Below are 12579 nucleotides of genomic sequence, written 5' to 3'. Positions count from 1 at the left end.
TTATTATGCAAATAATATTTCCTCATATGTTCTCTACATTACCTATCTGAATTGCAGTCATTGTTATTTTCCAGTCATCTACTATTCTAGTATAATTGCAATGTTTTGGAACAAACTGCCTATGAAAACAGTATCTTTTAAAAAAAAAAATAGGGGCGTGGCCTGGATGTGAAGAAGAGCGGTCGCATCTCCGTGGAGCTCCTGCTCAACCCTTGCATCCCCACGGAGAATAAAAGGATTTTCAGAACTAAAATAACCACCGTGACAATTGGGAAGACCTGTATGACCTGGGAGCGGTCTGCGGGAGGCCGGTGATCTCATCCCGGCGCGAGACCCAGATCCGGAGAGAAGAGGGAGAAAACAGGGGTAGCGGCGCCGCCATCTTTACAACCCCACGAGCGGGGCTTAAGCCGGATCACAGTGGACACAGGGAGGTACGTGCTCCTTTTCTCCCAGCACCCCCTCTCCTATCCTGGCTTGCCGTATATGCGGCTTTCCGCTTACCTGCGGAGGTTCCTCCCCTGACCCGGCGCTCCTGACGGTGGTCCCTGGCGTGCTGGACGGACGCTGCTGGGACCTGTCCTCTACCTTGCAGCGGTGCTTGTGGCTGGAAGAAGCGCCGGCCGGCGGCTCTGCTGGGCGGCTTCATTTTCTGCAGCGGTGCTCCGCTCCCCTGGCGGCCCAGAGACTGCCCCGGGTACTTCGCTGGTGTCGGTGTGGGGAGTAGGGGATTTCCCGCCAGTCCCGGCGCCATCTTGGAGTCGCCGCATGATACAAGAAGAATCCCTAGGCTCTCAAGGGGGGGGACTGTGCCTTGCCGGAGTCACATCTCATCTGCAGCTTACAGCTGCACATCATCTCTTGCTGCCTCATACCCTCCCGCTTACCACCTACGGAGCTAGAAAAACTACAGGTGGGAGGAGTGGTCGTTACCACCAGTGGGCACAAATAAAGGGAGCTGCATCCCTGGCTGGGACCACTATACATTGGCAGCCCATATATACACCTTATTCCCTGCCGCCCCAGGACCATTTATCTAACCACCTGATACCCTCTTACTGACAGTGAGGATACATTGCATTTGAGCTGGTGCTTTGGTTGGGACTGGGATACTCTCACGGTGACACCTAGTGCCTAACCGGAATACTAACACCACAATCAGTATACTTTGGGGCACATGCCCGTGGTTGGATGAAGGTGGCTTGGCGGCAATGAGCTTCGACCCCCGTTATGTCCATAATTACCCCTATTAGCACACCGACTATTACTAAAAAGGTCTTCAGGGTTCCCCTCTCCTGTCCTGGACACCGGCGCGCTACCATGCCAAAGAAAGGTGGCTCCTCTCAGCCGGCAAGCCGCTCAATAGCAGATCTGCTGTCCGATTCTGGCAGCTCCAAAATGGCGGCTACGGCTCCAACCGCAAATATCACTAACACCCTCGCCACCCGGCAGGACACTGCAGGAGATGACGAGGAGGGGCTGGCACAAGAGGACACTGTAGTGCCTATGGCTATTCTTATAAAAACTCTCCAAGAGACATTCAAGCAGGAGCTGACTCTTGCCATGAAATCAGTCACGGAACAAATGCAGGAGATATTACAGCGCACCTCCTCCCTAGAGGACAAAATGGATACGGTGGCAGATACGCTTGAAAAAGACCAGGAACAAATAAGACAACAAATGGAGCGCATTCATGAGCTAGAAATTAAATGTGAGGACTATGAAAATCGGTCAAGGAGAAGCAATCTTCGCATAAGGAGCCTCCCTGAATCAATAGTGTCACTGAAAGAGACTGCTTCTGGCCTGTTCTCTGCCCTTCTTCCACAGGCAGACCCGAGCACGCTACACATCACCAGGATACACAGAGCACTGGGCAAGCCAAGGTCTGATAATGCTCCAAGGGATGTAGTCCTGAAATTACACTATGAAGAGACCAGAGACCTCATTTTAACAGCAGCTCGAGACTCTCCAAATCTCCCAGGTGTTCCAAACTCAGTTCACCTATATGCTGACATAGCACCTGCCACTCTGAACAGACGCAGGGAGTTCAGACCACTCACTACAACCTTGCAAGCTGCCAAAATAAGATATAGATGGGGCTTTCCATTCGCCCTGTCTTTCTCCCATGATAACAAGCACTTTACGTGTCGATCATTTGAGGAGGGCAGACGTGTGATTGAGCAATTGGGTTTCAAGATATCAGATGAACCGCAACCTCTGCCTCAGAGGAAACCCAGACCAAGTAGGGAGTGGAAAGAGGTCCCAAGAGTAACAAGAAGCCAACGTACGAATGTCACTTGAAAGATATTGAACAATGCGGCGTTCTTATTTAACTATATCAATTACTGTTTCTCTCTGCGCTTAATACCTAAGAGGGTGGAACCTCATCTAAGAAAGATTGGTTCAAGTTGTTCGATTGGAGGATTTTAATACCTTCCAAGGAGCTCACTTACATTTCTCCCTTCCCCCCCTCCCCTTACACCCCTCCCACTTTCTCCTCACTACCTCTCCCCCCCACCACCCTTTCCCCCCTACCTCTTCTTCTCACTCCCTCCCTCCTTCCTCCCCACTCCCTCCCTCCCTCCCCCCCCCCAATTTGAATTGGATAGTCGGTACAAATATTTTCATGGGGTCCTATGGTATTATGACGTTTCACTACTGCCTTGTTATGGATACCTGTGATATTTAACAACTCGAAGGGGCTGGACTTGTTAAGGGTTTTTCACACGTTACCCATTTTTAGTGAAGCCTGGTTGTTCCCACATAATATGGACCACCAGTTCACCAAGTTATACGGGCTTTTAGCCCATTTGGTTATAACTGTTTGTTCTATGTTGTCTTGTTTTGTCTTCCTCCTTCCCCCTTCTATTGTATTTGCTTTATGTAGGTTCGTAGATGTTTGCTTGAACTCCTCTACTTCTTTGCAGGGACTCCAAGTAGATCGTTACCGGGAGATGTTCAGGGTTGGGAGAAAACTTAAGGGTAAGCCTTCATATGCAACACTGACTCAGCCCGTCTATGTGTAGGGTCTTATCCCATAATGTAAGGGGTTTAACTCCCCCATCAAACGTAAAAAGGCCTTCCTGGACTATAAAAAATTGAATCCTGATGTCCTTTGTCTTCAGGAAACACACTTCTCCACCTCATCATGCCCAAAGTACTTTGACCAGAACTACTCTCGTGTTTTTACATCTTCAGGCACAAGTAAAACAAAAGGAGTAGCAATTTTCCTCAAAAACAATTTTCCAATACAGATAACTAATACCCTATCAGATGATGAGGGTAGATTCTTAATCCTACTAGGTACATTACAAGGGCAAAAACTTTGTTTTGTAAATAGCTACCTCCCAGCCTCATCTCAAGTTCAGGTCTTTGGGTCCATTCTAAATAAGCTGGATAACTACTCCTTCCAGCACCTGATATGGTGCGGAGATTTTAATCTCACGATAAATCCCACATTAGACAGCAACGCTATAAGACATACTGACATCACTAAAAATGAGAGGAAAAAACTTTCCGATTATTAATGGACCATCACCTAGCAGACATATGGAGAGAGATGAACGGTAATAATAGAGGATATACGTACTACTCCCCCGCTCACAAAACATATTCCAGAATAGATCTCCAGTTGACAAAAAACACCTCACTTCCCACAGTCCTATTCTCACGCCATGTGCATTCAGCATGGTCTGACCATGACGCTGTACTCTCAGTATTCAAATTCAACGTGTCCACCTCTATCTTATATAGATGGAGACTTAACGAATCACTACTAACTGACCCTGTGATCACAAATACAATTAAGGACGAATTAATCAAATATTTTACATTTAACACTTCTGGTGATGTGTCCCCCGGAACCATTTGGATGGCACACAAGAAATTTATAACGGGCTCAATAATTAAGTTGGCAGCTCAAAAGAAAAAAACGAGAAATGAACTGCAAACTAGATTAGAAAATAAATTAGCAAAATTAGAACAAGCCAACCAGATGTCCTCCTCTCTCTACCTTTCCAAACAAATTCAGGAGACTAAAACTCAATTAGATGCCATCCTCACCACTAGAACTGAGGCCTTGACTTGGACGCGAGCCAAATTCTACAAATTCGCTAACAAGCCGAGCAAACTATTAGCCCGCAAATTACGTTCTAGGGAAATGATCAATACAATTTTTTCAATAAAAGATGGTTCGGGAAGGATCTCGTCCCACCCAGATAATATATATAGAACATTCCACGAATATTACCAAAACTTATACACCCAGCCCAAACCCTTATCTCCTCACCCGATTCAACAATTTCTACAAAACCTCCACCTACCTAAAATTACAGATGCACTAGCTAAACAACTACACTCCGAAATATCTATGGAAGAGATCCAATCAGTTATCAAAGCGTTGAAAAAGGGAAAGGCCCCCGGTCCCGATGGACTCACGGCCATTTACTACCAAAAATTTGCTGAAATCCTTTCGCCCCACATCAAAAAATTTGGAGATGCCCTCCTTCATGGCTCAAAAATGCCCCCAGAATTTCTGGTTTCCCATGTTACAATTCTACCTAAGCCAAAAAAAGACCATTTACTGACCAAGAACTTTAGGCCTATGTCTTTACTAAATGTGGATTTAAAAATATTCACTGCAATTATCACAAGTAGAATAAATCGCATACTGCCCTCTCTTATTCACAAGGACCAGGTGGGGTTCATTCCGTCTAGGCAGGCTCCGGACAATATCAGACGTAATATAAATCTTATCCACACAGCAAATTCCCGCAGGGAACAACTTTTAATTCTAGCCTTAGACATTGAGAAGGCATTCGACTCACTCTCCTGGAACTATCTCTTCCAAGTCCTATCTAAATTTGGTTTCACCCGGGAATTTATAGAATGTATTCAATTACTCTATGACTTTCCCACAGCATATCTGAAGCTCCCGACGTTGAGCCCTTCTCCCATATCTATTCAGCGTGGTACCAGACAGGGATGCCCACTCTCCCCGGCGTTATTTGCTCTGGCTATGGAGCCCTTGGCAGAAGCCATTAGAACAAATCAGAACATTACTGGATTAACTAACTTAGGCGAACAATACAAGGTTAGCTTGTTTGCAGACGACCTCCTGTTGACTATTACCAATCCCCATACAACAATTCCCAATCTCCTATCTCTGCTTAATAGATTTGAAGATGTTTCAGGGCTGAAAATTAATATAGATAAATCGGAAGCTCTCTTTATTAATACCAGCAAAACTATGCAGGATAATATCACCTCCCAATTTAAATTCACAAAGAGGGACAATTATTTAACCTACTTGGGAATAAATATCACAACAAACAGAGCTAACCTCTACAAATGGAACTACATGCCACTTATCCAGAACCTTCACACTGACTTATCCAGGTGGGCTTCGCTAAACCTATCTTGGCTGGGTAGGATCCACACAATAAAAATGGTGACCCTCCCGCGGTTTTTGTACCTTTTTAGATCTCTCCCAATACCGATTTCAGCTAAAACGTTCTCAGGTCTTCACGCCACGATCTCCAAATTTATATGGCAGAATAAAAGGGCTAGAATCCCCCAAAAATTAATGTTCTTCCATAGAAGACATGGTGGAGTTTCACTTCCAAATCTATCCCTATACTATAAAGCAGCACAAATAGCACAACTAACAAGTATATGTGCACAAAATAAGCCAAGGTGGGTTCATCTGGAGTCACATCTTATTAAGCCACTCTCATTGCCAGGCCTCATGTGGTCTACGGGAAAAATCCCCAAACAATTATTTATAACGGCACCCTATACTGCTCACTCTTTCAATTTGTGGAGAAGAGTTAGATTCAAATATTCACTGCAATCAGATCCCTCCCCATTAACCTCTATATTAGGTAACCCGATGTTCACTCCTGGTCTAGACTCACGTATGTTCACTTGGTGGATATTGAGAGGGATTACTACAATAGAACACTTGTGTGACCCTTTCGGTGTCCTGATGGACAGAGCAGAATTCGTGAGGAAGTTTGAACCCCCGATTAGAGAAATAATGCACATTAATCAGATTTTGCACTTTGCTGGTAGCCTAACTCATGGTAAGCGGCCCATTCCTGTTTCTGGCTATGAACAAAAATGCCTTTCAGACCCAATGGGAAGGGGGACAATATCTTTGCTTTACTCTATTATGAGTCCACCCCATGATTTGAAGAAGCTGGGTTTCATGAGACGGTGGGAGGAGGAGTTGGGTGTCGAGCTGACGTTGGAAGATTGGAGGAGGTGTTGCGACACACTAACTAAGGGTAGTCACCAGTCATCTCTAGTGGAAACCTCGATCAAGGTCCTTCATAGGACTTATTTAGTGCCTACTAAACTTCATAGCATATTCCCCAATGTCTCAAATTTATGCTTTCGGGGATGTAACCTACCTGGGGACATGAAACATATATGGTGGACTTGCCCAGTGGTGTCCAACTTATGGCAAAAAATAAACCTTCTAGTTGACCAACTGGTGGGGAAAAAAACCAATCTGGACGCCTCTGTTTTTCTGCTGGGGGCGAGACATCTGGCTCTTCCTAAAGACCTATTTAAGTTGGTTTCTTTCCTCTTTATGGCTACTAAAATTCACATTGCTTCGAAATGGAGGAACCCCACGTTATCGCTACGTATGGTTAAGGAAAGGATGAATAACATTATGTTCTATGAACGCATTGAGGCCACTAGAAATGATATGTGGGATCAGTTCTTTAAGCTATGGGGTCCTTGGATGAATCTGCAACCTAATTTGCATTTGAGTCAGACTCTTCATCTGTCCCCATAGCAATTTGATTCTGTGGAGATAATGTTTGTCATAAATTAAAAAGTAAATGCAATTTCCCTTCTCTTCATGTTCTTCCCTTGTGTTGTCCAACCTTGTCTCTATAAGGAATATGTGTTTTTATATTACTCAGTTATAGACTCCCCTGCGAGGGAGTACATCCACATTGCAATCTCATTTTATGAATGTTAAAGTTGAAATTTCAATAAAACCTTTTTGAAACTAAAAAAAAAATAAACACTCAAAATGCATGTTCCAAATTATTATGCACAGCAGAGTTTAACCTTTTTTTTTTTTTTAATTATTTTGAAAAAAAAAAAAGGTCAATTGTGCAGTTATAAGCATTATCAGCTTATTACAAAATGAAATCAAACAGTTTTCAAGTGAAAACTTTATTCTAGGTGATGTTACATTTGCACATAGGACCCCTTGTTCGAAAGAAGCTTCTGAACTCTCTCGTCCATTGAATTTGTCAGTTTTTGGATGGTTTCTGCTTCAATTGTTTTGCATGTGGACAGAATACCCTCCCAGAGCTGTTGCTTAGATGTGAACTGCCTCCCGCCATCATAGAGACTCCTTTTGATGATGCTCCAGAGGTTCTCAATGGGGTTGAGGTCAGGGGAAGATGGTGGCCACACCATAAGTTTGTCCTCTTTTATGCCCATAGCAGCCAGAGATGCAGATGTGTTTTTTGCAGCATGAGACGGTGCATTATCATGCATGAAAATGATCTTGCTGCGGAAAGCACGGTTCTTACCCTTGAACCATGGCAGGAAGTGTTGTTTTAGAAACTCCACATAGATTATGGAGTTCATCTTTACCCCTTCAGGGATCAGAAAGGGGCCGACAATCTCTCTCCCCATGATTCCAGCCCAAAACATTACTCCACCTCCCCTTGTTGGCGCCTTAGCTGTGTTTTCATGGGGTGTCCATCCTCTACTCCATCCATCTGGACCATCGAGCGTTGCACGGCACTCATCGGTGAACAAAATGGTTTGGAAGTCAGTCTTCATGTATCGTTTGGCCCACTGGAGCCATTTCTGCTTGTTGCAGTGGATAGAGGTGGTTGACAGGATGGCTTACGCACAGCTGCAAACCTCTGAAGGACCCTGCATCTTGTTGTTCTGGGGACGTTGGAGGCACCAGCAGCTTCAAAAACTTGTCTGCTGCTATGACAAGGTATTTTTGCAGCTGCTTTTAACCTTACGCAATTGCCTGTTGGAAAGAGTCCTCAATTTTTCCTTATCAGCACGCACACGTGTGTGCTGGGAATCAGCTACATACTTCTTGATTGTGCGATGATCACGATGAAGTGTCTTGGCAATGTTGATTGTAGTCATGCCTTGACCTAAATACTCCACAATTTGTTGCTTCTCAGCAGCCGACACATCCTTTCTCTTTCCCATTTTGGCAAAAAATGTAGGCTGCTTAATAATGTGGAACAGCCTTCTTAAGTAGTCTTGCCTTTATTTGGACACACCTGTCAAACTAATTTGCACAGGTATCTGCAATTGCTTTCAGTGATATAAAGAGCCCTGACACACATCACCATCAAGGAGTTTAAATGACAAACAAAAAAATTCTAACCTTATCACTCCTAAACTCTTTGTGCGTAATAATTTGGAACACAGTGTATGTCCAATTTGGCCATTGCAGTCAATGGAAGTGATAGATCTTGACTAGTGATGAGCGAATATTCTCGTTACTTGAGATTTCCCGAGCACGCTCAGGTGGTCTCCCAGTATTTTTTTTAGTGCTCGGAGATTTAGTTTTCAGTGCCGCAGCTGAATGATTTACATCCGTTAGCCAGCATAAGTACATGTGGAGGTTGCCTGGTTGCTAGGGAATCCCCACATGTAATCAAGCTGGCTAACGGATGTAAATCATTTAGCTGCGGTGAGGAAAACTAAATCTCCGAGCACTAAAAAATACTCGGTCACCCGAGCGTGCTCAGGAAATCTCGAGTAACGAGTATATTCGCTCATCACTAATCTTGACCCAATGGGACATGACGGAGACGTGCAGCTGATATTAGTGTTTTAAATGCAATCTGTCGTCCTTTTGAGCTATTACTATGGGTATACAGGCTGTAGAGAGGCGAAATTAGTCCTACCTGTCAACGGTATGCCTCCTGGATGAGGGTTTGTTAAGTAAAAATAGTCTTTTATAGCTTTGATCTTCCAGGCTATGGGGCGTAGGCTGCCTGGTAGTTAAGACTGCCTCTGGTCTTCATTATGAAAATTTCTCCTCCCTTCTCTTCAGTTTCCCTTTTACATCATGTGTGCGGCCAGAAATCCTGTACCTGCGCATTCTGCCCGCCGTCGCTGCTCTGCACTGTGGGGAATTCACCGTTACTGTGCGATGGAGATCACTGGGACTGGGCATTACAGCGACTCTCAACACCTACACACGTCAGAATTAAACAGTCCTAACAGGAGGGCAGAACAGGGCAGAGGAGTGACGGTGGGCAGAATGCGCAGGGGCGGGATTTCCGACCACCCGCTAACATGACATCAAAGGGAAACTGAAGAGAAGGGGGAGGCGAAGTCTTGAATAATGAAGAGTGGAGGAAGTCTTACTTTCCAGGCAGCCTACGCCCCACAGCCTGGAAGATCGAAGGTACAAAAGATGTTTTCCTGAACAAGCCCTCCCTCGTCCAGGAGGCAGACAGGTAAGACTAATTTCAGCTGTATACAACCTGCATACCCATATTAACTCAAAAAGCTCAAGAGGGTGACCGATTCCCTTTATAGCCATGTCTAAGAAACAGCAGCTCCACCTTACAGATGGTATGTGCCCACGGTCAGTAAACGCTGCGGGTTGGATGCTGTGTCCAACCCTCAGCGTCCAGATGTTGCAGTATGGTGGATGGGATTTCCAGAAATCTCATGCCCACTATGTGTCCACAGACGTCCGTGGATTCCCTGCAGGGACGGACATGTGACGCGTCTCTCCAGACCGCAGGAAGTCTATTCATCTTGTGGAGACGCAAGATGAATGTCACCCATACAACGTATAGGACGCGGTGAATCCGCACGTCTCAGTGCTCACATGCGGAATCACCTGTGTTCAATAGACGCAGCGCTTTGGATGTAGGGTACACGCTCTGCTACTTCCGGATGGTGGGCACATGCCCCAAGGTCCTGCCTGAAGCCCTCATCTACCCTGACAACACTGCGATAGGAAGGTTACTTGTTACAGGGGAGGTAACCAGAGGCTGGCACTGCCTGCTGGCACTCACAACTCCACCATTGCACCCTATTGCATCAATGTGCTGGGTCAGCCCTGCGGTTACATGGCGGGGGATGGGCACGGATGTGCCACAGTCTGCATGTGAGAGGATGGATGGCCGAGTGACCCCGCCGCTGCCCCCAGCTCCTGCATCAGTCACAGCCCACCTTCTGCACGGCTCTCACGTTCTCCTCGCCGAACGTGCTGCTCATGGTCTGGTAGAAGCCAGTGGCCGCCTTGCGGAAGGAGTTGTTCTGCTTCTCGTGGCCTCGGTTCCTGGTAGCCGCCGCCGCCAGCAGCAGGAGCAGGGCGAGGAGCCAGGGCAGCTTGGAGCGCAGGAGAGCCATGTCCGGCACAGATTAGCGGACGCCAGTAGTCACCGCACAAGACGTCCTGGCAGCGGCTAGAATGGAGCGGCTCCTGAGGAGGTGATGTCACGGGAAGGGGCGGGGCCTCCTCAGTGCAGAGTGCAGACCCGGCACCAGGAACTAGCAGCTGAGGAGACTTGTGGGGTAGTGATGGGAAATCTAGTTCATTTTGGTGATTAGTTCACCATGAACTAGTTCACTGAAAAGATTAGTTCAAAAGATTAGTTCATTTAGTTCATTTAGTTCAGTAGTGCTCTGGATTCTGCTGAGAAGAGATGGATCAGTTCTAGTTCGTTACACAGAAGCTGTGGCTCCTAGGATGAGTTATAGTTTTGTTAAAATGATCAGAAATAGTTAATACATCTGATCATTAAATAACAAACTCTTGTTAAAGGGGTACTCAGTCTGGAGAAAAAAAATTCTAAAGTTATTTATTCAAGTTAGTAATTTCTTTTTTTTTCTTTGTGAAATATTCAAGCCTCCCAGTGCGCAGTGTGTTATCTGCACACATTATGGTCACTTGCAGTGTCTCTGGTATTCAGCACTGAGCAGACAGTATTCATTTCACACTACTGCAATAGGTTACAAAAGGAAGAGATGTGGTGAAACTACACAGAACTACAGATTTACCAAGCTGCCTTAGGGTATGTGCACACGTTCAGGTTTTTTCGCATTTTTTTCGCGTTTTTTCACAATAAAAACGCTATAAAAACTCATTAAAAACGCATACATTATGCATTCTATCATTTAGAATGCATTCTGCGTGTTTTGTGCACATGGTGCGTTTTTTTCCGCGGAAAAAACGCATCGCGGTAAAAAAAGCAGCATGTTCATTAATTTTGCGTTTTTTTTGCGTTTTTCCAGCTATTCTATGCATTGGGAAAAAACGCACAAAAAACACGTCAAAATCGCGGTAAAAACGCATGCAGATTTCTGGCAGAAATGTCCGGTTTTTGTCAGGAAAATTTCTGCCAGAAATCCTGATGTGTGCACATACCCTTACAGTAAATGGATCTTTTGCTGCCCATAGCAACCAATCACAGCTCAGATTTCACTTGCCAGAGCACTGCACTACTGCAGTATCAGAAAGCTGACCTGTGATTGGTTGCTATGGGGCAAAGAAAATCTTCCTATTAGACAGCCTGATAATTCTCCACCCTAGCTCCTGTGAGGAGCTGATAGGAAATGCATCATGTCATGTGACCTGTGAACTAAATGAACTATGTGAACTAAATGAACTGCTGAACTAGATGTTCTGTTGAGAATGACTCAGGACAGCCTAGTTCAACGTGATGCATCTCACTGAGCCCAGCAGCCATTCCCCCTGTATTAGTGTAGAGTACTGACTAATAATGATTGTGTATGAGGGAGCTGAGAAGCCGTTCAGCATCCTGAGAACAGAACAGGAGCCAGTGGTAAAGATTTTAGCAAGGCTAGGCTGATCCTCTACAGGAGGCTGATCTTATCATAAAGACTGGTGAGGGGCATGAACCACACCACAGAATCACTCTCATACACACATGAGCTGGGTCTGTCTACTGTACAATTTCAGTTTTTATTATTACTATTATATTTGTATTTGATGTGTGGTATAGTGTTTTACTACCTTCTTTTCCAGCATCAGGAGCTATAAAGAGCAAGTGTGAGACCAGGGATCTTCAGTGTGAGGAGCTGTATGAGGGATCACTCTGTGTCTCCTCCCACTTGCTGTTTAGTTCATAATGAACTAATCTCTGTCAGGATGGTGAACTAGATGAACTAGTTCACTCTGAAGATTAGTTCATTTTGAACTACTCACTCACGAACTACCCATCACTATTGTGGGGAGATCCTGAGGGCTGCACCGTGGGGAGATCCTGAGGGCTGCACCGTGGGGAGATCCTGAGGGCTGCACCGTGGGGAGATCCTGAGGGCTGCACCGTGGGGAGATCCTGAGGGCTGCACCGTGGGGAGATCCTGAGGGCTGCACTGTGTGGAGATCCTGAGGGCTGCACCGTGGGGAGATCCTGAGGGCTGCACCGTGGGGAGATCCTGAGGGCTGCACCGTGGGGCTCACTGTCAGTGGTCTCAGGGTGTGTTTGGGGCAAAGGAACATGCATGATGTTATTAGATGGGAACTGAGTGTTGCACAGGAAAATGTCCGCTGCTACTTGCATAGGGCTTCTCATTCGGGGGAAG

The 12579-nt window shown here is 45.6% G+C and overlaps 1 protein-coding gene across 1 annotated transcript in view; it reads right to left on the bottom strand.

Moving 5' to 3' along the window:
- The window catches only part of BRI3BP (BRI3 binding protein), a 23914-nt gene extending 13382 nt beyond the window's left edge, over window positions 1-10532 (bottom strand). Inside the window, exon 1 of the mRNA XM_077293265.1 lies at window positions 10201-10532. Coding sequence (XP_077149380.1) covers window positions 10201-10380 — 180 coding nt within the window. The 5' untranslated portion in view covers window positions 10381-10532. The remainder of the gene's footprint in view (window positions 1-10200) is intronic.
- Window positions 10533-12579: the final 2047 nt, after the last annotated feature.

Source organism: Ranitomeya variabilis, chromosome 1 (assembly GCF_051348905.1).
Source record: "Ranitomeya variabilis isolate aRanVar5 chromosome 1, aRanVar5.hap1, whole genome shotgun sequence".
NCBI lineage: Eukaryota > Metazoa > Chordata > Amphibia > Anura > Dendrobatidae > Ranitomeya > Ranitomeya variabilis.
The sequence above is the reverse complement of the archived record's forward strand: the minus strand, read 5'-3'. Positions and strand labels throughout refer to the sequence as shown.